Consider the following 26,313-nt stretch of genomic DNA (forward strand, 5'->3'; position numbering starts at 1 on the left):
GTAGAAAATATGAGAGGGGATGATAAAAAGATGCCTACAGGGGTTATAAAAACAAAGCAGCACGCTAACAACCCTACGGCTATAAGAGAGAGAGAAGAAGATTGCGTGTGTTTCACACCAATAAATTCCTTTTTAATAGTAGTAGTAATATATTTATCTGTTTTTTTTTCTTGGTCTCTTGTTTTACTAACGTTGTGGTTTGATCCCTTTTGCTTTTCCTCTGGTTTAATCACTGTCTCTCCTTCTGACTTTGCCTCTGTTCCCCCTTTTCGCCGTATTCCCAAAAATCTCCTCCCTTTTGAGAATCTAGAAAGAGAGAGAGAGAGAATAAAGTGAAGTAAAGGGAAGAGAAGAACCCACCAAAAAGTTTACATTTTTTTATTTACAAAACAAAGCTTTGATTTGTATAAAAGACCCACTACTCCACCTCTCTAGCTTCTCACACCATTTCATCTCCTCTCCCTTTCTCTCTCCTCTGTTTTTAAGGGTTTAGACAGTTGCAGAGGTTTTCTCTTTGCTCTGATCAGAAAAAAAAAAGACAAGAAAAGTTTTCATTTTGACGATTTTCAAGTTGTGGGTTCTGATGGGTTGTAAACAAATCTTTTGTTCTTTTGCGTGAACAAGTTGTAGACAACTCTTTGCTTGTCGAACTCTCTTTCTTTCTTTTGGTCAAAGAACACAACTTTCTGTAAAAAAAACAATGGAGGGTTCTTCAAGAAACGGTGAAATATCACCAAAGCTGCTCCATTTGATTCCACAAGGGAGAAGAAATTGGTTTCACCATGAGAAAGCCTCTGTTTACAACACGGAAGAGAAGAATCTTGAGCTAAAGCTTGGACCACCTGGTGAAGATGAAGACGAAGATGGTTCATCGATGATAAGACGCATCAAGAAAGAACCAAAAGACAAATCTATCCTCTCTCTCGCTGGCAACCACCACTTCTCTCCTTCCATCACCACCAACAAACCCACATCTCAGAAAAGGTTTAAAACCATTTTGTTTTTTTTACATCTCTTATTTTTGTTTTTATCTGTTTTGTATCCTTTAGACATGATGACATTTACTTGAAGTTAACCAATCAAAAACTATTTTTTTCATGTCTGCTTAAGATTAGATCTCAAAGTTTTTACTTCACACATGTGCAAGTTTGATTATCAAGTTTATTTCATGTCTGCTTAAGATCATCACACTTTTGTATTATCTGTTTTTGTCTTTTTGCTGCCTTAGATTTTTTATTTTCAGATTATTCATTGTACTGGCTCTGTTTTGGAACATGTTTCTTACTTTCTTTGATGTCTTGTGTTAAAGAAATGCTCCTGGTCCAGTGGTGGGTTGGCCTCCGGTTCGATCATTCAGGAAGAATTTAGCTAATGGAAGCTCTTCAAAGCTTGGAAACGAGTCCACTTCCAATGGTGTTGTCATCAAGAACCAAAAGTGTGATGATGATAACGGCCGAGAGAAGCCAGTGGAACCAAAGAGGCAAGGAGGTTTGTTCGTGAAGATCAACATGTATGGTGTTCCCATTGGTCGTAAAGTAGATCTCAGTGCGCATGATAGCTATGAACAGTTATCTCTCACGGTCGACAAGCTCTTTAGGGGTCTTCTTGCAGGTAAATTTGCTATTTGACTTTTATCAAATCATAGAGGGCTCTTTTGTGATTAAAGTTTTTTTTTTTCTGATGTTATTAGCTCAAAGAGAATCATTATCATTTGGAGAAGAAGTGAAACCAATCACTGGATTATTGAGTGGGAATGGAGAATATACTCTTACTTATGAGGACAATGAAGGAGACAAGATGCTTGTAGGAGATGTCCCATGGCAGTAAGAATCTTTTGTAACAACAATTATCTAATCATTACTTTGGTCAATAACAAACTAAAGAATCTTTGTTTGGTAAAGCGTAAGTTTTTGACTTTTGTTTTGTTGTGACAGTATGTTTGTATCTTCGGTGAAGAGGCTGCGTGTGATCAAAACCTCTGAGATTTTTTCAGCACTAACATGTAAGTGTAATTTTTCCATTTGAAAACATTTTAGCTTATCTTGTGACTCTTTATGTGAAACTATATATATTTTCTTTTAAATTTTGTAGATGCAAATGGTAAGCAGGAGAACATGGGAAGCTGAAGAAAGAACTTTTGCACCTTAAAGAAGCAGAGATGTGATTATTTTGCTTTTAACTTTTTAACTTTTTAACTCTGATGAGTATTGGTCTTTGAAAAGTGTTTCTAATTCAAGTCTTATGTAGTACATTCTGGTTTTGGTACATGTTCTTTTGACTTATGAAAATGTCATAGATGAGTTTTAATGAAACTCAAGATCAGACAATGAAAAAGATGATTTTGGTTCTTGGGAGTATATTACAGATTCTTTTAGTCATTGTACTTTTTTAGAGCTTTGGATCATGATTAGCCGCACTTAATGAACACTTTAAGAACATCATTTTATTAAATATTGTAGCTACCTATCTCTGCAAAGCATCTTTTTGAAAAGAGGAAAATAAGCAAATTCTTCTTTGCAAAAGCTCTTTAGCTTTTTTCATCAACTCTTCCTTGGCTGTTGTAATAAACTATGAGTGTAAGAGGTTTTAAAACATGTAACAACTTTTCTTTAAATGAGTTGTAATAAGGAATATTTCTCAAAACATGTTTGTCTTTGCCAACAAAATTACATACGTGTCACTAGATCAAACATGAATAGACTATATATCATATTCTGATTAAATATCTAAATATTTGATTTGGCTAACAAAGATTAAGATTGGGATGTTGCATACTTTCATGTATGTTAATCTAAAATATTACTTGCATTTCTTAATGTAGAGATGCAACATAAAGAGCAATTTCTATGCATACATATAAATATAATCCAATTCGTTTGAAGAAAAATTAGTGGATGTGGGAATTTTGTGAAAGAGACTTAAAATAGACGAAAATGGATGCAGTGAAGAGTCCTTTTCGTTGAGGAGAGACTTGCCTAACTATTCAAAAGCAGCAATATGAGACTCGATAGCTACTTTTCTGTTGCCTTTTGTAGCTACTACATTGATATGATGGCTGACTCTGTTTTCCTCGACATGTTAGAATCACTCATCAAAGGATTAGTGATATTTCTGATTTTAGATGAGGTCATGCTTATCTCATATGAACACTTAATTTGCAATCAAAACGCTTATCTAAGAGAAAAATAATAAGCCAGACAGGCTTACTCTAATGCAATATGGTCGAATGATAAATAACTTGTACAAGGTGCTTAGATTCAAAATTATAAATTTACTTCGGTAAACGTTTTCTAACTTTAATACATACTCATCTGAATGTTGAAGATTTTTCTAAAATCTGTAAAATTAAATTGGTTAATTATTGAGCTCTTATAAATAAAAAGAAAACAGAATGCCATTGACTACTCAAGGATTCAAAAAGGCATTATAGAAAACGGTCAATTACCCTATTTAAACTGATCAATCAGTGTCATTATTTATGTTTTAACCATTAAGAAGGAAAATATCTTATCTTAATTAGCGCTTTTTAATTCCATTTATTTTTTTTGGGTCAAAAATTCCATTTAATTTAAAAAATGGAATTTAAAAGGGAAATGCTTAATTACGGGAACTAAAATAAATGCGATGACCTATCACATTGCTACAAATACAAATTCATAATTTGATAAATGTTAATTCTGTTATTCTTAAAAAAACCTTTCTGAATCGTCACATCACAGGTTACAAGAAAGAGAATACTTCCAGTTCCATATTGAGATGGGACGAGCAACGAGATGGTTCAAGAGATTGTTTGGCACCAAGAAGAGCCTCGTTTCGGATTCAGAGAAAGAACAGAACGAACAAGCATTTGCTGTTGCGACCACAACAGCTACAACTGAAGAAGCAGCGGTTTCGGCAGCTAAAGCGGCTGAGTCAGTGGTTACAGGAGATATCATCACGAGGGACGAGCGTTGGGCCGCTGTGAAAATTCAAAAAGTCTTCAGGGGCTCTCTGGTAAATTTCTACATCTTCAAAACGTTTATTTTTTTTTCTACAAAGATTTAAGTGTTGGCAAATGGGTAAAGTTAGGAAAAATTCTCGATTTGAATTTGTTGTTTTTAATGGTTAGGCGAGGAAAGCGTTACGTGCACTGAAAGGTATAGTAAAGCTACAAGCTCTAGTGAGAGGATACTTGGTTAGGAAACGCGCTGCTGTGATGCTGCATAACATGCAAACTTTGGTTAGAGTCCAAACCGTTATGCGGTCTAAACGCAATCGCCGTCTCCACAAAGAGTACAACGACATGTTTCAACCACGACATTCCCTTGTAATTAATGAACCAATGTTATCAATTATGTTGCTTCTTGTTCTTTAAGCTAAAAGCAAGACTGAAGTGTGTTCTTTGTTTCTCATATATTGAAAGGCTGAAGTAGCGGCCGGCGACGCATTCAAGAGGAGATCTAAGTCTAGAAAAAAGCACGATGTTGATTCAATGTCTGAACATGAAGACGGTTTTGCTTACCAAAGGAATGATTTGGAGTTGAATCTACCCAAGGAGAAGTGGAAGTTTGCGAGGACGCCTAGATTATCATCTTCATTGCACAACCACTCGGCTAATAATCGTTACTACGTTATGCAGTCTCCTGGGAAGAGTGTTTGTGGAAACGCTACGTGTGAGTATGGAATGAGTACTCCTGGCTACATGGAGAAAACGCAGTCGTTTAAGGCGAAGGTGCGTTCGCATAGCGCACCGCATCAGCGATCTGAGAGGATAAGGTTGTCGCTAGATGAGGTTATAGCGTCAAGGAGTAGCGTTAGCGGCGAGAGTTTGCAGCAGCAGCTGCGCTATTCTTGTTCCTAATCCGCTCTGATTTTTTATTATTGTTATTTGGCTTTTCATGATTTTTAAAACGTTTTCTTCTACCCTGAATTATAAAAAAAAACCTTTTTTACTATTCTATTACAGTGATTCAAAATAATACGTCAACACCTCTACAATCGATAATTTAACATGATATAATCCATGTGTAAAAGTACTATTTGTATACTACAAATCATCTCTCGATCCCGGTTCTACTTGCACAAGGACACCTTATATTAACAATACCCTCTCCACGTACGATCAGTCTCAACCGTGGATGCATTAGTCTACTCAAAATCCTCTGGCCATATCACGTCTCGAAGTCTAGAAAACAATCCATCTCTGTAGTATATAGCTGTTCTCGCCGTCGAAGTCAATTTCTCAGGATATCGTTTTTGTTTTTGCTAACTTCAGTGATATCGTTTTATAATTCTGATTCAACTTAACAATCTGATGGTTTAACTGGATCCTACTCAAATGACATCTATTCCAAGTTAGATAAAAGAAACAATCAGGTTCAGAATCAAGACACATGAGGATAAGATACAAAAATGTATAATGACACTGAACCAGACCCATTTAGGCAGGTCGTAACAGCATAAAATGTATCACAGAACCAGTTTTACCACTGAGGTTTTGTGGATGTAGTGAAAAATATGTATTGGAATACAAAAATTAATTTAATAAAAATAGTTAAAAATGGTTGGGTCTTTTTCATCCCGATCTTTATTTTATAAGTCTCAAAACATTTTTGATTTTTCTAGCAAATGTTTGCTGCTTCAACAAAACTTGCTGCTTACGGTGTCGTAGATTGGAACAGACAACACTGCCAATCAAAAGAACCAGACACAATATTAAGGACACACAAGATCACTGCCTCTTTTTTATACCTCTATAAGTGAAAAACAATATATTAAATGTATTAAGGAAAAGAGACAGATGTTCTGCGAAGCAACCCATTTTCAAAGGCTTTGAAATTATCTTGCTGGTGAATTCTGTAATGTCCTTCAACTGAAGTTCGTCTACTGCCTTCAAGAACTGCTCAACTGGTTTCCTGCAATAATTTTCTTTTGTAATATAAAAACACTTTCATGAGAAATCAGCCCTCGCCACTCCCCAACGATGATGCAGCGCTGGATTGATACCACTTAGATCCTTTCTCCCACCTCTGATCGAGATTCATCATCTCGCATCTTTTCCACCATCTCCTTCTCAATCCTTCCATCCGTAGGTTGGTTTTCTTTGATGGTAACTACAAAGTTCTATGTCAGATTCTGGGCCTAGCCCACACTTTTGGAATGGTTTATGTAATGGGCCTTGCTCTAACACTGTCTCAAATGGGCCTATATCTTTTATTTATTTATTTATTCAATAAAAACCATTTAAAAAAAAAAAACACTTTCACGACCAGAAAGAAAAAAACTATTGAGATTAAAGTGAAATCTTAAGATATCTATATTATTAAAAGAGAAGTACCCATTTGAAAATGTTTTTGCTTCAATAGTTAAACTCTTTTTTTTTTGTCTTTTTCAGTTGCATTTATGAAATATCCTAAAACGAATAAAACTGCCTAATTTATTATTTATCTTTTCAGTTACATTAATGAAATATGCTTAAATGAATTTAAACTTCTTATTTTATTGTTTGTATTTTTCAGTTACCTTAATGAAATATCCTTAAATAAATTTGGACATAATGTCATTTAATCAACCAAAAAAACTCATGAGTTATCCCTACGTGCATAATTTTAATAATGAAGATTTTTAAAAACGTGCATCATTAAAATGTTACCTAAAACATGCAGCACTAATATATAACATGCATCAATAAAACTAGAATTTGACTCACACAATTGTACGGATATTATTTTCAGTTGATTAAATTTAAAAATAATTATTTATTCAAAAAATATTTAAGAATGACTATGTTTTTTAAAATTATATGGTATTATTTGCTCATAACTCATTTGTCATTTGATAAATTGTTAGAAAGAAAATTTTAGCATAATATAACTCAGTTGTCATTTGCTAAATTTATGGTTTTTATTTATATTTTTATTATTTAATTATAATATTTTCATTTTATATTTGAAAGATAAACGAATTTTCTTTCAAACAATATTTTTGTAAATGTATTTTTTTTAAAATAATCAATTAAAATTGTTATTATCATTGAATATCATTATTTTTGACATAATTTGAGTTTTCGTTTACATCGAAACTTATCATATTTTAGGATAATTTTAATTTAAAATGTAATTTTCATCTTTTTCAAACAAATTCTAAAAATATTTTTTAAATATTTTGTTATAATTGTTAAAAAAATATTGAGTTGCATTTCAAATAAAAAGGTAAAGGTATTAAAAATATTCTAATTAAAATATGTAAAATTTAATATAGTTTTAAGGAAATTGTCAAAATAAATAAAATTACACATAAAATAATCATGATTTTTGTTAACCAGGTGGATCATTATTTATATGATATCGCACACGAAAGAAAAATTTATGTTTTTAAAATTATCTAATTAACTCTATACTCATTTTTTATATTTTTTATATGATATCACACATTCGTAAAAAAATAGATAGTTTAAGATGCAAAAAAAATATTTACTTAATGAATATAATATGAACGAATATTACAAATACATCATTTAATAAAATAAATAATTAAAAACTGAAAATTCATATTCGCGCTGGCGCGCGGGTCAGGGTCTAGTATAACATTAATTTGAACATAATTAAACCAATAACATTTAACCCAAGATCCATCTGATTATACTCTTTGAATTTCCAAATAACCAATTACAGAAATAAGAGAATAGATGATGTCAACGCTTGCATATATGGTAGGAGTAAAGTTACATTGTTTACTATCCAGTCACGCAAGGATGCCAACATCACACAATTATGTACTAGTCTTTTCATGTTAATGGTGGCATCTTTCACTAATAAGGTGTACGCGAGGTTACCGTTGATGAAAAATGATAAGCAAACATGATTACAGAGGAGAATGAGAAACAACAATGGAGACACTGAACCAAGCGCTCGTAGCTTGGTGGTAAAGGAGGTACAGCTGTACTGCCCGCCACCCGGGTTCGAGCCTGGGCCACAACGGATTTAACATCCCTTCCGTTGCGGCGCTGGACCCCTTTCGGGGGGATAGTTGGGAATGTGGCTGCCCAGATACCAGAGTTATAAAAAAAAAAAACAATGGAGACATTGTCTATGATATTGGTTTTAATATGAAAAAATAGTACATAACATCTACAAATAATATATAACATAAGGTTCATTTCATTTACATACTCGATTTAATAAAATTGCAAAGCAAATTATATAACATAAGGTTCATTTCATTTACATACTCGATTTAATAAAATTGCAAAGCAAATTTCAAATAATAAGAACATGATAACAAATTGATCGACAAATAGTAATCATTGATAGACAATTGGTATATAAATTAATAATTTGAAACAATATTATGATGGAAGGAAAGTATTTTATTTTCAGTAAACAAATTGTATTAATTGTATTTGTAATTCTTGTCCAACATTCGAACGAATCAAAAATTTCATATTACAAAGAATCATACAAAATGAAGAGAATCGAATATGAAAGCATAACAGATTGTTCTATTCACGAATATAGTATATTAACCTTATATAAATAGCTACACTAAAAAAAATATACAATGTTATTATTTCTTTTCACTGAATATAGTATAATTGGCGAGTTCATCTTCTTCATCTCTTCCTCTTTTCAAGACATGACACCACAGATTCACCATCCAACCGTCGTTATTGTCGCAGAGTCACTGGCAAGACATGACGACACAAATTCACCATCCAAATCTAATCCACACATGACTTGTATTTGCAAGTTTGAGTTCTGTTGGTAAGAGAATGATATATTTGCAAGTTTAGTCCCTACATTTACATTTTCTTCTTTTTTTCTTGCATTCATTTAGGACTTGTCTAAGCTCATGGACTAGTGAACACGTTGAAATGCCCTGCGAGCCTAGTAGATCATTTCGTTTGGAGAATCAGATGACATTTCTGAAACTGTTTTTCAATCTGAAGCTGAAATTTACTTCAAAAGACTATTTAATTTTCATGAGCAGGTAACTAAATTCACATAGTATGTTATGATGTTGTTTGTTGACATATTATCAAACTTGTGCATTATTATTATTCTCAGTACTTGGTGACAACATTAATAAATGTCTATCTATACTATTATTTGAGAAGTAATTTTGCTGATTTGTCATGCTCCCCATAATTTTAGGTTTAGTAATATTGTATGCTTAATTATCAATCTTAATAAATAATTTTAATAATAATTTTAGTAATTTAGATGATAATTTATCATTATCTTACGATTAATTAAAATATTCTAACGATAATATCAAAGATAAATTTATATTATATTTACTTTAGTAATTTGTCATGTTCCACATAACTTTAGGATAGTTATATTTTATGCTTAATTGTGAATCTTAATAAATAAGTTTAGTAATTCTAACGATAATATCATAGTTAAATTTATATTTTATTTTCTTTAGTAATATTAAAATATTTTATATATGTTTATATTATATTTGGTTTAGTAATATTAAACCAACTTTATTTTAATATATATATGTATAACTACATAAGATAGAGCGTTTAAAGTCCTTACTACCCTTAATAAATAGTTAGATTAGATTTGATAATATATAATTATCCATAAATTAATTGAATTTTATTAATTTGATAATCAACATCATCTAAAACATTTCTATATTATGTTATTCAAAAATATTTTGCATTATAATACTTTATAAATAAATATAAATCCCTGTATATATTTTTATGTTTATATATATATGTTTTCAAATTTATTTTACATAGTAAAATATATTTTATTAAAATAATTCTTTTACCATATATAAAAAAATTAATGTTTAATTAATTATTAAATATTTCAAAAACATAAAAATAATTTATTCTAATGGTTTTTGAATTGATAATATATATATATATATATATATATATTTCTTACTTTTTAAAAGATTTGGGTTTTAAAGACTTACACTGATAAAACAGCTTCATAAAAAAGGATGATGGAGGTTTGGTTTTTAAAGACCTCACTGATTTTAACACATCAATGCTTGCCAAGGTCGGTACTACAGGAATGCCTCACCTCTAGAACCGATTCGATCATATTCTCCGTCATATGGCTGGCAGAGTATTGTATCTGCGAGATCTCTGGTTAGAAAATGACTAAATAAAAGGGTGGGATGAGGATCATCTATCTCTGTATGGAACGATCCATGGCTCCCAACCACTCACCCGAGACCAGCAAATAAAAACCAACATAATAGTTACCCATACTTTACAGTTGACTCTCTCATAGATTCAGCTTTGCGAACTTGGAATTCGCAGGCAATTCAGGATTTAGTGGATCCCAGGGATGTAAAAATCATAAAAAACATACCACTGAGCAGGACTCATATTGTGGATAGGGATGGATGGCATTTCACGAAAAATAGGAAATACACGGTCAAATCAGGCTACCAAGTAGAACGGGTTTACCCAGATAAGGAAAAACCACCGGTAGTGTTTGGTCTCACAGTTGATATACTGAAAGCGTTATGCTGGAAAGTACGATGCCCACCAAAGATTAAGCATTTCTTATGCAATTGGTGTTAGGGTGTATAGCAGTTAAGAAAAATCTGCAAGCGAGAGGGATACAAGGGGATATATGTTGTGCAAGATGTGGAGCTTCAGAGGAGTCGATAAACCATGTGTTTTTCGAATGCTCTCACATATACCATCGAATCCAACTATTTTTATCATCTATTTTGGAGAGTTCACCCGAAAATGGATGATCATCAATTTGCATGGATTCTATGGTACATTTAGGAAGAAAGAAATAACAAGGTTTTCACTGATCTGGACATTTGTCCAAAGGAAATGCTCAAATTTGCGGAAACAGTATCAACACTTTGGGCTGAAGCATAAGTGTTGGACACACAGAGGGCAACACAACATGTAGAGGTTTTGAATTTACCGTCAATTCCAGGGCGTTGGTATTTTACAGATAGTTCTCGGAAAGATAATGAGTTTTTTCCAGGACAAAGTTGGTATAGTACTCTAGAAGGCTTTGATGGTTTGATGAGGTTAAGAAATGTTAGGGCTAGTCTCTCTCCTCTTCACTCGGAGGTAGAAGCGCTACTTTGGACAATGGAGTGGATGAAGAATTTGCGTTAGTTTCAGATCACGTTTGCAACGGATTGTTCTCAATTGGTAAAGATGGTTTCAGAACCACAAGAATGGTCCGCTTTTGCAAGTTATTTGGAAGACATCAAGACCCTGCAAAAAAGTTTCCTCAGCTCAGAGAACATTCATGTACCACAAACGCATAATCTAAGAGCGGATAGTCTAGCACGAAGTGTTAGGAAACAACCGTCTTTCGTCGTTCACATGGATGCAGAGTTACCAATGTGGTTTACAGAGTCAATATGAGTCTATTTAAGTTGATGACAAAAAAAAGATTACTAAGCCCGCAAGTGCGGGCAAAACATCTAGTTCTCAGTACTTAGCTACAAATATAAGTGACAGCAGGAAATTTTAATTTGGCTATAGTATGGCAGTGAAGTTAGCTTGGTTTGAGGTACTTCAGTTTATTAGTTTGAATAAATTCTGTGAACATGTTGCTAACACAAACTCTATTCTATCAGATTCGTAGGTGCAAGTCAATATCGAAGTGGATATGTGCATTTTCACATACATCAGCACAGACTAGATTTTGTCAAGTTCGTTGGGATTAAAGGTAAAAACATCTCAGTGTTACTTACCAATTTTCCTTTTTTGTAGAAATTACTGTAAGTAGTTTTCTAAGTAGCTCCTATGGCATGAATTGAGAAATTTCTCTAGAATTTCACTCTATAGTTTCGTTTTAGCCAACTTGCTTGCAAAAGCATGTGTTCTGATTAGGGTGTTAAAACTACTAACGTTAAGCTTCACTAATTTACAAAGTCTGGGTCTGCTACATTGAGCTCAGTGATCTGTAAGCATGAGTTGAATTCTTCTATGTCTCTGTGGAATATTTCTTTCAGCATTACTTATTATTCCTCTACATTTTTTTTTTTGCAGAGGAGGCAGAAGCACAACTTGAGGGTTTTATCTTATGTGCTGTTGCATCCAGGAACGGAGTGCATCCAGGAACGGAGGCAGAATATATTTTTTCTAAATTTTTTTATAATATTTAGTTAAAATTTTGGCATTTGATCCTATTAATCTCTTTTAAAAAGAACTTATATTCCCCCATTAATTTATAATTTTTTTTTGTTATAATAAAATATATATGTTTAATTTAAATATTAAATTTATATATTATGATTCCAGTCAAAAATATTTCGGGCTCATCCAGTGGTTACATCAACTTCTACCAAGATGAGAGAAGTTGAACTCTTGGCTTGCACCAAGAAGACCAAAAAGAGCTATGATAATATGGTTACAAGGCTGCGATGGGAAGCAGCATGGTGAGAGAGCTTTTTTTTTTTTTTTTGAACAACTTTTAAAAAGATGGTGAGAGAGCAGCTTTTAAAAAAGATGTTGGCCCCTTGAAAACTGAGTTACCACTTCAAACTGTAGATATTTTCTATTAGTGTAGGCAATTCTGATTCAGTAAGGGCTCTCTATGACAACAGTGCACCAGTTTTTGTCAGAGTAAAATTGTTTTTTTTTTTTCAGAGTAAAATTGTTGTTCATTACTTCTCGTGGGAAGATGTTTATGGACAATGTAAATTTAATTTATGTTATCTCTTTAGACCAGGAAACAAGATTAAGTTCTTGGTTCCTGATTCCGGCTTGTTCTAGGTTGCAGGGATTGTCACATGGCCGAGAAGAGATAGGGGAAGAAAATTGTTGCCTTAGAGCCATACGCTCTTGAACAAGGCTTTGCTTCTATCTCATCCTCTCCCCAGAAAAGGCAGGAGATATAAAGTTCCTTTGTCTCATCGCTCTTTGGTGTTAGAAAGTATGCGAGCAATTGGTTCCTTTCTTGTGTTTGTGTTTGGTTGTATGAAGAAAGCATTCTTATCCACTCTAATATACATTTGCAACGTGAGGTTTGGTTACAGCAGTTCCCCTAGATGATTCTAAAGCTACCTTAGAGCTCCAAAGGTGTTTGTTGCATGTCTAAGTATTGATAATTTAAGAGATATGTTGCTTATTGGCTCCAGAAGAATCGAAGCTTGTCTCTTTTTTAGCAGAAAGCTATCGTTCTACATAGGGGCAGATCCAAGATGAATTTCGATGTGGCACAAAACTATTTTCTTATAACCCAAAAGTTAGTATAGAATTAGATGTAGTTGATTAAACTTAGCACTAGTTATTAATTACACTACAAATTTCATCTAAACTTCTGTTTGTATATAGATCTTCTCTGTCAATTAATCGGTCATTTCCTATTATAATTCTGATTAACAGAAGAGTCTGATGCTTTCAATTGATCTTCTTCAAATGAAATCTTTTAAAATCCAAGTTTGATAAAAGAAACTGTCTTATGTTCAGAATCAGGACAGAGGAGGATAAAGATAAAAAGGTATGATGGCGCTGAATCGTGCTCATTTGGAAATTCGGAACAGCATAAGAAATGTCACCACAAAACCAATTGTACCACTGTGGTTGTGCGAACGTAGTAAAAAATATACTTATTGGAATACAAAAATCCATTTAATAAAAACAATTAAAATTTGTTTGGGTCTTCTTCTCCTCCTCCCAAAGAACTTTATTTTACAAGTCCCAAAGCAAATGTTTGCTGCTTCAACAAAACTTACTGCTTACGGTATCGTAGCTCGGAACAGACAACACTGCCAAACAAAAGAACCAGCCACAATATTAAGGAAACACAAGCTTATTGGTACCTCTATAAGTGAAAAAAATATTATATTAAAATGTATTAAAGAAAAGAGACGGATGTTTATTACCATCTCCAAAGGAACCCATTGTCAAAGGCTTTGAAATTATCTCGCTGGTGAAATCTGTAATGTCTTTCAACGTAAGTTCGTCTACTGCCTTCAAGAACTGCTCAACTGGTTTCCTGCAATAATTTAATATAAAAACACTCATTCATGAGCAAGAAAAAAGGAACTATTGAGATTGAAGTGAAATTTAAAGTCCTTTTCAGTGTACCTCTCTCCGTATGTAAGTATCTGCCTGCCAATGTCTTCTGCTGCAATCATCTGCATAGGACGACACAACCTTATGATACTTAAATTGGTTTCATCTTTAGTGAGAGAGTGAGAATACCCGAGATTCCAAATTCATCAGAACTGCAGATTTCGTGGCTGCCTTGGCACGATCTAGATGCTTCTGGTTAACTGTCCAACCATATAAACAGAAGGGAAAACTTTCATACATGTAAAGGATTGTTTCGACTTTTAAAAGTAAAAAAGGATGAAACAAACTGCAAAACCTTTTCCTCCTGCTACATCTTTCAGTTCTTTAGCTGCTAATTCAATTGCTTTTGCAGCAAACTCAGGACCCTGCAATCAAGGGTGTAAATCATATCGTTATATTTACCAGAATACATATCAAGTAAAAACGTTATCAGCTAACACTAACTGGAGAAAGCATCATAACCAATTGAAGGAAAAGCATAGTAAACATCATCAGGATTTTGCTGAACTCACCGAGCAACCATATATTCCAAACAGTCCGGTGTTGTCAAAGATGCTAGTGAATGCGGTGCATGACTGAACTTGCTGATATTGGTTCAGAATACGGAGATCTGTGAACAGACAGAGAAACTTGTATCACTATTACTGATCCCTAAGCAGTGCTTGTGAATGTTTCATGATATAATTCAATAACGCAAAAACAGATAGCTCAACAACTGAAAAAAAGTAACACAAAATTTTGACTTACATAGCCATGAGTGCATTCCTTTTCCAGGGCCTCCAGCTGAGAATGAACCACCTCCTCCCATAAGCATCTAGTAGCAAATAGATTCAAATTATATTGAGTCTTCGTTAATAAATAGAATTTAATTGGTTGACCAAAAAGATAGAACTTAATTGAAACAAGTAAATATTATTAGGACAAGCAAATATTAAACATTCAATTTAGATACCTGGAGAACAGAGGCGATGAGTGCTTCTTTCTCGTTCTTCCAGCCGGGAACCTCAAAGGCAAGCGCAAAGTGTGTAGCCTGCAATGACAGAAAAAGCTCGGTAAGTATTGTGAAATGAAAACATCATCTCAAATACATTTTTCCAAAATCTGTCATGAATACCTCTCCACCACTATGTTGGCGAAAATCTCCACCAGTATACTGAGATTTTGGCTCAGCTTGGCGTGGTACGTTAGGAAGGTCAGAAGTTAATGGCTCAGCAACTTTCAAAAGATCTTCGTGCTCAACTCCACTTGCCGCCAGTACCATACGTGCAGCAGTGAAATTCTCCTGTAATTACCATATCAAATGAGTAAACAAAACAAAATGATGACACTAAGTAAAAAAAATTGTAATCACAGAAATGTAGATGGTTCTCAAAAGCTGATGCGGCCTTACAGTCATAAACTCCTCCAAGAGTTCCCCATTCAATTTGTGCAAAGCAGACTCAGGTGCGTACAGAGGATTTGCCAATGCACCGGAATAACCAGCAGAATGAACAGCCTCCATGAGGAATCCCATAGGGTTCTTTGCAAGTTCCGCTACCTCTACCTTCATCTTACGTAGCTGCAGAATACAATAAGCCACATATTTTTTTTGCAAGAGTTACCAGAGTTAAGGGAAATAGATTTACCTCTTCATTGACTTCCCAATCCAAGAAAGCAGGGTTACTCACACTGTCAATAAGAACCTCAACCATTTCAGGCACATAGGTTTTAAGAGCATCAATAGTGTAACTCATCTGCTCCCTTGAAGCAGATGCGGAGGTGTTCCCTCCAATAGCTTCTATTTCCCTCACAAGACGCAGATGGCTCCTATTTGTCGTGCTCTTGAAAGCCATCCTTTCAAGCAAATGCGTCGCTCCATGGAAATAAGGAGCCTCATAGATAGAACCACAATCAACATACAAACCAATAGAAGCTGCCGGATTCTAACCACAAAAAAAAAAGAAAAACACCAACATTAATAACTTTATTTCAGGTCATTTCTCGCATTTTCATATATTTTAATCAAACATAAACTCTGAATAAAATAACTCTGCTCAGGCCATTTCTCGCATTCCAATAGATGTTTAAGAACAAAATCAAACATAAACTTTGGATAATAACTTTGTTCAAGCCGTTATTCGCATTTCAATAGTTTTTTTGTTCTCAGAACAAAAAATAAAATATAAACATAGGCTTTACTTACGGGAGACATCTCTGAGGCGATTTTGAGCCCATTTGGAAGAGTGGTGATCTTGAGCTTGCTTGGCTCGACGCGGTCAGCAAGAGACGGAGGAAGAGATACGCCCTGAAGTGGCATATCCAAAGAAGTAAGGGAACCAGAGGATCCACCAGTCAACCATCCCAAGAAACCTGGAGAAGAAGCGCTCGTAGCAACGGCACTAGCGCTTGCATAACGCGCAGGTCCCAAACCTCGGCTAAGAGATCCCTATAAAACAAGAATATGATATCTTCTCAAATCAACGAGTCGCATATTCACAGTTCGTGATAGGCAAAAATCAAAATCGGATTGACTTCAGAAACTACGAATCAAAACTTATTTAAAGAAGAGATCAATCAATGGAAAAAAATTGTTTAATCGCATATTCACAATCCGTGATCCACTGATTGAGGCAACAGTCCATTTCTCTCTCAAAGAAGAGATCAATTCGTAAATCTAAGAACAATGCCTATCATCGCCGGTATCAATCCGAATCCAGATCTATAAGAGTGTAGGCGAAATCAGTCCCTAATCGAACGTTCCAGAAGCTAAATCAATGATGAAAGGATAGGAGCCGACCTTGAGAGCCCTGGCTCGTGAAGCTGCCGTGCGATACATGGCGAGTGTGGAAACCCTAAATCGGAGAAAATGAGTATCGAGTCGACGAAAGAGAAGCTGAGGATGACGAGTTTGAGAGGGGAGAGAGAGACGGAGAATAATCGCAGTTTAGTTTTTTTTTTTTTTTTTTTTAAATGTTTGTTATTCTGCTAACGTGCTCTGCGATTGTTTAACATAGGCCCATTAAATGTAATAAATCTGACACAGTCGTAGTATGGATAAAAGCATGAGCCTGGACATTTATATGGGCTTGACCCAATATAAGCACCCATGAACAAAAACGTCCTTTTTTTTCTTGGACATGCTACATATGATAATAATACAACACAGAGCGCGGGTGTTCGTTTTTACATTTTTTATACATTGTTTTGTTTTCTGTAATTAATGTTATATATTTTAAATAAATTATAATATATTCAAAAGACCTGGACCGAATCGGATAGTATAGTTATTTTGGTACAAATATCCGAATCCGTTTCAGATACATTTGTTATTTAGATATTTTTAGGTTCATATACATCCGAACCAAACTCATCCAGACTCAAAAGTACCCAACTCAAAACTCACACACAAATTTATAATATTCAAGCGGAGCCTAATTTAAAAAAAAATGATACACGAAAAGAACAAACCATACCTAAATAGACATCTAATGTTCATGTTTAACTGATTTTATAAAATAATAAAAAGGACTCTGATTAGCTAAATTAAGTGAAACATAAAGATTTTTTTTATTTAGTAAAATAATTATATGAAGTGAAAAATTAAGTGACAATAAATGTAATATATTTTATTATTTTGATTTAAGTTATAATTTTATTCACAAAAACATGTTTTGAATTATGTTTTTGACTATGTAATTTTCCACAAATTGAAACTAAAAATAAAAAAAAAGTTTTAGTAAAACAAATTAAACCGAACGTTTAACCATATATAAAACCCAGTTATTTAACATTTTTGATTTTATAATTGACACAAAGTTAATGTTGATTAACTAATAAATAAATATATTCACTATTATTATTATGGTAATATAATTAATGATGTGAAGTATTGTTAAGGTAATATAATTAATGAAAATTTTAAACTGAGTAAAATATGGAAAGACAATTAATGTAATCATATTAATGAAATTATTAAAAAGACACTATACTTCTTTTTTATAATGCTATCTATGTTTCCAAATAATTTTTTTTTCTCATCAACATAAACAGACTCATACAGTCTCTGTAAACCAAAACAGGAGCTCTCCATCCATGTGAACGACGAAAGACAGTTGTTTCTTGACACTGCGTGCTAGACTATCCGCCTTTGAGTTTAGCCTACTTGATACATGGATGAGCTCTGAACTAATGAAGCTTTCTTTAAGCGTTCTTTATAGCTCTGAATTAATTAATTTTTAAATTAAATGTTTTCTTATCTTTTGTTAATTGCAAAACTGACTTTACAAGATTTCATGTGATAGTAAGAAGATTTCTCAAGAAGTCTACTCATTGCAGATTCCTCTAGTTAATATGACATATTTGATTATTTACATTAATAATAAACTAATTATAAATTTGAATTTTATTTTTTAATGAACAAAATCTGTTGAAAAATATATAACAAAATCCTACTAACCTTTTAAATATTGTTTTAAAATAACAGATTAATTAATTTCTTAATTAGTAATATACTATTATTATAAATCAATGTTAATTAAAATTTTATTATAAAACAAGAAAATAAAAATTTAATATCATTTTTTATAAATTTATAATTATATTTTGAATTATATTAAAAAAGAAATGCTATATGCATTAAACATGACAAAATTATATTAAATAGGTAAAGTAACCTTTTTAAAAATCGTTTTATTTAAATAAATTATCACTCATCATTAAAATGGATTAAAATTCGTAAAATGTATAATATTATTATACAAAAATAAATTTACTAACATAGATTAAACTTTTATATCTACAACTATATATTATCTCTTTTTTAAATTCTCAACAATATATTGTTTAAAATTGTTTATATATTAAATATATTAGTATATAACTATTTAAAAAAATATTTTAATAGAAAACTATATAGTTTTAGTTATTCACTTAAATATTAATGAAAAATTAAATTTTATTTATAAATTTAATTTTTATTGTAATTATAAAAAAAGCTGTTGAGAAAAATATAAAAAAAAATCTGACCAAAAGTTCAAATATTTTTTTTTATAAAATAATGTATTAATGTAGTAACATAAAAAAGTTCAAAATTCATGTAATCTTCTAAACTCAAAAATAGTTTTGCAAATTTCCAAATGATGATATTTCAAATTTCACCAAAGAACCACGCGTTAGTGGTCCAGTGGCGATCCTCGACCTGGGAAGTCATGGGTTCGAGTCCCGCTGGCGGATGTTGCTCTTGAGGGCCTTCGAGCCCAATACGGACACTTCCAACTACGCTGGCCACTGGTGGGATTTACATGGGGTGATCACCAGCCCTCCTGGAGACCTCGGCGGGCTCCCCGGCTTAGCTCCGGTGGACGGTCTTTGGTTGCTAGTCGGAGCCTTACGAGGTCTTCGGATACCAGGGTTATCAAAAAAAAAAAAAAAAAAATTCACCAAAGATAAAATCGTATATAATAAAGAATAAATGTTTGAAATGCAACAAGAAAAAACAAACTATGTTAAAAATTAACGTAATCTAATATTTTGAAATATTCATTTAATAACAAAAAAACTTAATATCATAACATCCAAATATATCATATCAATAAAATTTACTAAAATAATATGATAGATAATATTATGTATAAAATTTACTAAAATAAAAAAGCTATTTTATTTAAACAAGACAGTGTACTTACTTATACGTTCCGTAAAATACTAAAATGATATATGTTAAAGTATATTTTTTTAAACACAACATGTAAATATAAATATTCTTAAATATATATCTTTATGATAATATAAATAAATAAAATTTAAAAATGTATTATATGTAAAATGTATAAATTAAATAAAAAATATATTTTGAAGGAGATTCGTTGTTATTTTATGGTACCTAACTCAAAAATATAAGTAACTAAAATTAATAATAAAGTAAAATTTATTAAAAACCACTATATATTAATAATACCGAATAACAAATCTAACAATAGTTTTATAGAGTTACACAATATATAAAATTAATATATATATATATATATATTTAAAAATGGTAATAATATCAAAATTATATATTTATAAAATGAAAAAATATACGCACGGATGTGCGGGTCAAAATCTAATATACTATTAAAACATAATCATCTTAAAAAAATCTATTTATGAAAGGTTGTTGCAGCTACTTGTTAACTATTTATTATTTTTTGGACATACCTTAATTTTCTTTAATTATACACGATAGTATCAATTAATATTGTTACAAAAGACATGGGAATCAAATGATGGGAACTCAGCCTCTCATGTGCATTCCTAATTTATGCAACCCGTCCATATAGACTTTTCAATTGTTTATTGTTTATACTTTTTTGATTAAAACGAAGTACATACCCGATTAAGTACAATATATATATATATATATATATATAATCTTGTCATGATGGACCGTCTAATAATACAATCATCCAACTAAAAACATGGTTCAAAATCTAATTTTAAAAGAATTCCATTATTACTCTTCATTTTAATGTTATACACTATATTTTATGCTCCTCATCTACAATATTCAGATATTAATTTATTAAAATGAGTTAGCATCTATATTATTAAAACTGAAGTACTCTTTTTGTACCGTTTGGAAACATGAATGACAATATAAATGTGAATTGTTTGGAAACATCGATAGCAGTATTTTTAGTACTTCCTTTTATTTACACATTTAGCCATTTCATTTACAATAAATTAAGTATTTCATTTTTGCATTTTTTTATTTACAGATTCTGCCACTGCATTTAAAATTATTTTAGTTCAATTAATTACAATTTCGAAACTTATCTAACCAAATTGATATTTATATATTGATCGTTATGAATATTGTACGAATATTAACTAAATCGCTTGTATTAAAGGGAGATAACCTTTTCCTATATTACATCAAATTGTATCAAGTTATAAATTTATAACATAATATTATATACAGATAAAAAAATTATTAACAAACATCTATATTATAAGATAATATATTCTATTCTATATGTAAATTACAAAACATAAAAAAATCACATAAAAATATACATGTGATTTTTTAATAAAACCAACGGTTTATGAGTTTACGTCAAACACAAGTTAAATCAAACACTTGCACGAAGACGCGGGTCAAGTTCTAGTATATCATTAAACATATTGTATCATGTCATCTTACCTTATATAGTTTCAAATATTTACAAAATCAAATTTGATTAAAAAAAATCGCAAATCATATGTAAAAAAAATTATATATATATATTACCTTAACTTAATTTTTATAAAAAAGTATTATAATAAAACATTATTTAAGATAAATTTAAGACCTATTAGCAATCCCAAAAATATATTCTATTTAATTAGCTAAAAAAATTTACCAAGTAAATCTTAAGCCATATCAATTTAACAAATGTAATCCTTATAAAATACACACAAAATATAATGAAAAAATAGGTATCTGTATTCAGGTATTCTGTCGGATCCTTTCTATCTGAGGTTTTTGGGTCCTAAACACTTAGATTTGATGAAAAGAATATAAAGAATCTTTGTCAGGATGCTAAAAAGGAACATCGATTCTGTATACAAACAATATTAGCCCTCGCATCAAAAGATTCGAAGCCTTAAGATTTCAGTCGTCTTGGTCATATATTTCCTTTGAGATACAGAAAAGAGATGTTCTTAAAGGAGCATGGCATACAGAAGATTATGTATACCTATCTGTGTTAGCCAGCTTACAACCCATATCAGTTTTGTCTGAGATTGTAGATGATGATGGTTCCTTGGCTAGACTACAAAGACTTCGCCAATTTGGTCAAGAGAATAACTTGAAAATCAAATCAGTTGCTGATCTAATCAGGTACAATACTAGGCTTTAAGATCAGCTACTAATTGTTTAGATGAAATACTGTGAACGTTCATTTTTATAACCCTAGTTTTGTATTTACTTTATATCTGTAATTTGCATTAAGCAATATCAACAATCTTTTGTACTGCCAGTGGTCGTCAGTTACCTGATCATTTTGAAGGGAAGCTTCATTTGGGTTACATGCTGATCCATGACATGTTAGTAGAGCTTCAGGTTGCAATAAACGGTATGATTTTACTACTGTAATTTTTTTTCTTTCGTAATGTAGTCGGTAGTTATCTTTTGTATGTCTTCTTCAAGAGGAAAAAGAAAGGAGTTCACAAGGAACCGGACGAAGAATTTAGTTTACTTTCCTAAGCTCTTAACAAAATTATTGGCAAACTTTCTTAATGCTTCACATCTTTGCTGAAAAGCTCCCAATTTCAGATCAAAGAGAGGAGCAGAGAGCGAGAATCAAGTAAAGACATAGATAAAATGAGGTATCCATGTAGGAGTAGTGATCCCGACATGCATCATGATCACCACGAATATGACAAAATCTATAATCACCTAATCAGTCCCGTGACTATAATTCAAGAAGCCGGTGAAGTCTGGGGAAAGACCGAGGGATGAAGATTGCATGTAACTCAAAAAAACAGTCGCATCTTTTTATTGACTGCAATTTCTGGTTGTATTTAAACTATCTGTTCTATCTATTGTAATTATTTATATCATGAACGCTACTATGATTCTGCCAGAGACCCGTTGAAACAAGTTTAAGAGGTTCTTAAAAGTGAGTCTAGGATCAATCTAAAGTTGCAAACGCTTATGTTTTTCATGTGTTGAGGATTTTCGGAGATTGGAAGTTGCTAAGTTTGTAAGAGGAGTTTTCATATTTTTAAAGCTTTCTATATGTCGTTGACATCAAAGACTTGTGAGTAGATGATGACTTGACTCTCCCATGACAACCTAAAAATTCAGACATACATCATTCACAAACTATGTCTACACGTTATTCATTTATTTATTATGTACTGAAACTTTGGCCTGAAATTGTATACACACATAAAATGTAAGCAATTAAAGAGAAAAGAAATGTCAAAGATCATTGGTAACTCAACATCACATTGTAATGTCGTAATGATTTTATTTAAACATCATCTGTTTTAGTTTGATTAAAGCATCAATTTAAGAAATTGTAATGGTCTTAGCCTAAGCCACTACGATAAGCTTTCTAACAAAAGATTGACTGCTTGAGAAAGAAAACTCAAATATGTTAAAAAAAAATTAAATATACAGTTGTGGGGAAATGTTGTGGCTTTAACTCAACTTTGTTACCTGTTTGTTTTTTTCCTAAAAATATCAATTGTAATATTTCTTCTAAATTTTTATGCAAGTCTAATTATCGTTTTTAAAAAATTTCTAAAGCTTATTTCCATAAATATACATAATAGAGTGGGAATGCAAGCTTCAACAGTCTATGAACTGCTGTTTCAATATTATGAAGAATTTTGGTGATACATTACAAAAGCTCTAACCAAATTTTAGGCAAATCTTAAGCACAAAGAACTTGAAACACTCAATAATAGTGATTACATTTTCAATCCAAAATATATCAAGTACTAACATAGAAAATCCAAAATTGAAACCAGCTATGCCACAATTTCACCATATAAAAAATTTATGCAGGAAATTAACTATTTACCCAATTTAATGTCAAGATTCTATTTTCATAAATCTATAAATGATATCAAAATAGTAGATAAATAAAAGATACAAGTTGACTTCAATACTAAATTTGATCATAACTCACATGAATATATGAATATCAACATCGGAAACACATAACAGTAGATGTAATATAAATAAAGATGAAAATCTATTTTTTTCTTCGAAAAAACTGCTTAATATTATAGTACGTATAAGTTGACAAATTTGTAAAATCCAGATTGTTACTTTGAAAGGAAAGCCTGGAAATATATTAAACTAAAAAAAAACTACAACTTATTCTTCACTTACAAGAAACACAACATCCATCTTTAAATGGACAAAAATACCAAATTAGCCTAGAAAAAAATCAAATCATTTTTACGATCCGGATCCGATCCGAAAATCCGGATATCTGGAGGTGCCGAATCCGGATCCGGATAATAAAATTGTTGGATCCGTCAAAGCCGGATCCGGATCCGGATATTTTAATTTTTTAGTCTGAATATCCATATCCGTAAGTTTTATTAATAATTATTTCAAAAATAGTAATATCTATATATAAAAATTAATTTTATTTAATATATTTCATTTTTATAATAGTATATATATATTATGTAAATTTTGTAATATTATATATATAAATAACTAAAAACATTATATCTGTTTTTATTTTTAAATTATTGTTAATATTTTATATATATTAATATTATTTTTTATTTATTTTAAAGATCCAAATCCGGATCCGGATATCCGCCGGATACTACAATTTTTAGAAGGATATCCGACACCCGGATATCCGACACCCGGATATCCGAGAACCCCGGATCCGGATAAGAATAGTAAAATTATGGATCCGCCGGATAAGGATCCGGATCCGGATACCTTAAAATTACCCGGATACCCGATCCATCCCAGGCCTAGTAATGCAGCGGATAATTGGGTTGAACGGTCGATCAAGGAACCTTTAGGGTTCTTAGAGACCTGTTCTTGTATCAATCAAGAGTTTATTTCGATAGCTTCTTGAGACCAACTTCCTGCTTGATGAATTTAATCAAATCAAAGACAAGGTGTAAAGCAAAACAGCTAGTTTATTAATTATCAAAATTTGAAAACAACTTTAGGCTTCAATGCCTATTTATAATAAATTCTCAAATCTAGAAAACCCTAATTTTAATTAAAATAAGAAAACCATTAAGATATAGAAAATACAAATAAAAAATAATTATCTAAATTAATATAACTAATAAATAAATAACAAGATATTTGGAAATATCTGCATCACCTAGTTTTAGCCCTTCACGAGCCGCAAGAAATTTTCACCAATCTAGGCTCAATATTCACCTGTAGGTACCTACTACTTGAAGGAAAATTAAAAAAAATAACACCGACCACTCATACCATAGTTGGAGCAGAGCAGCTGCCTCCTTTTCAAATAATTATAAAGTAAAACCTCTATAAATTAATATTCGACAAATTAATAATTCTATAAACTAATAAATTTTATCGTTTCCAATTTGGAGAAAATAATAAAATAATAAATTTTAGAAAATTCTATGTAAATATATGGTCCTGTTAAAATTATAAACTAACAATTTATATGTATACATATTTTATATAAGTAAGAACTTATTATTATATTGTTTGTTTTATATTTACAATGAAATTATTTTTATATTTTCTTAACACTTAGTATATTTTGATGAGATTTATTAATATTATATCTAAAACCACATTTAATTTCAAAAAATAACAATTAATGCATTTGCAAAATCAAATATTTTTCTTATCTTAAAATAAATATATCTTAAAATAAAAAAATAAATAATAAAACTTTTGTAAATTAATATCTCTATAAATTAATAAAATTTTAAAGTCTCAACATTATTAATCTATAGAGGTTCTACTGTAAGATATAAATCCTTACACTTCAACAAAAATTATTCTTCTCCTTTAGTCACCATTCGAATAGTACAACAAGTTAACACAATCACTTGCCCGAGACCAGCAAATAAAAATCAACACAATTTCGACCCGGAACTAATAGTGGATTCTCTTATTGATTCTACTTCGCGAACATGGAATTCACAAGCACTCAGGGCTTTGATGGATCACCAAGATGTGAAAATTATAGAAAGTATACCACTGAGTAAAACCCAGATGGTGGACAGGGATGGATGGCATTTCACAAACAATGGGAAGTATACGGTTAAATCAGGTTATCAGATAGAACGAGTTTATCCAGACAGGAAAAAACCACCTTAAATGTTTGGACCCTCAGTTGATGCTTTGAAGGCGTTCTGCTGGAAAATACGGTGCCCCCCCCCCCCCCCCCCCCCAAAGTTAAAACATTTTCTATGGCAATTGGTTACAGGTTGTATAGCAGTCAAGAAGAATCTGAAAGCGCGAGGAATACAAGGAGACATATGTTGTGCATGTTGTGGAGCGGATGAGGAATCGATCAACCATGTGTTTTTTGAATGTCCTCCAGCACTTCAGGTTTGGGCTCTCTCCAAGATACCATCAAACCCAACTATTTTCCCAACGAGCTCCCTCTTTACAAACATGGATCATCTCTTTTGGAGAGTCTCCCCACCGACGGAGGATCATCAATTTGCGTGGATACTTTGGTATATTTGGAAAGGAAGGAATAATAAAGTTTTTAGTAATCTGGACATGGATCCAAGGGACATGCTCAAATTGGCAGAAACAGAAACAATACTTTGGGCTGACGCACAGGTATTGACCGGAAATAGGATAGTAT

General features: G+C 31.8%; 3 protein-coding genes across 3 annotated transcripts; 2 read left to right on the forward strand and 1 right to left on the reverse strand.

The window, feature by feature from the left end:
* The first annotated feature begins 85 nt into the window (after positions 1-85).
* Positions 86-2,357, forward strand: LOC106427437 (auxin-responsive protein IAA18-like). Its single transcript, XM_048750544.1, has 5 exons — positions 86-984; positions 1,310-1,611; positions 1,691-1,823; positions 1,935-2,002; positions 2,092-2,357. Exons 1-5 carry the CDS (start codon positions 701-703, stop codon positions 2,124-2,126), a joined length of 822 nt encoding a protein of 273 aa, XP_048606501.1. The 5' UTR covers positions 86-700; the 3' UTR covers positions 2,127-2,357.
* A 1,399-nt stretch (positions 2,358-3,756) lies between these two features.
* LOC106427477 (protein IQ-DOMAIN 27-like) lies at positions 3,757-6,247 on the forward strand. Its single transcript, XM_048750219.1, has 3 exons — positions 3,757-3,993; positions 4,109-4,306; positions 4,403-6,247. The coding sequence occupies exons 1-3, from the start codon at positions 3,757-3,759 to the stop codon at positions 4,838-4,840; spliced, it is 873 nt and encodes a 290-aa protein (XP_048606176.1). The 3' UTR covers positions 4,841-6,247.
* A 7,176-nt stretch (positions 6,248-13,423) lies between these two features.
* LOC106428601 (probable mitochondrial-processing peptidase subunit alpha-1, mitochondrial) lies at positions 13,424-17,020 on the reverse strand. The gene is made up of 13 exons (XM_013869349.3): positions 16,791-17,020; positions 16,197-16,439; positions 15,640-15,936; positions 15,405-15,572; positions 15,129-15,296; positions 14,967-15,044; positions 14,762-14,828; positions 14,527-14,624; positions 14,310-14,379; positions 14,144-14,214; positions 14,027-14,076; positions 13,822-13,934; positions 13,424-13,704 (listed from the first exon to the last, which is right to left on the reverse strand). The coding sequence occupies exons 1-13, from the start codon at positions 16,827-16,829 to the stop codon at positions 13,658-13,660; spliced, it is 1,509 nt and encodes a 502-aa protein (XP_013724803.2). The 5' UTR covers positions 16,830-17,020; the 3' UTR covers positions 13,424-13,657.
* Positions 17,021-26,313: the final 9,293 nt, after the last annotated feature.

This window comes from Brassica napus, chromosome C3 (genome assembly GCF_020379485.1).
Source record: "Brassica napus cultivar Da-Ae chromosome C3, Da-Ae, whole genome shotgun sequence".
NCBI classification, from domain to species: Eukaryota; Viridiplantae; Streptophyta; class Magnoliopsida; order Brassicales; family Brassicaceae; genus Brassica; species Brassica napus.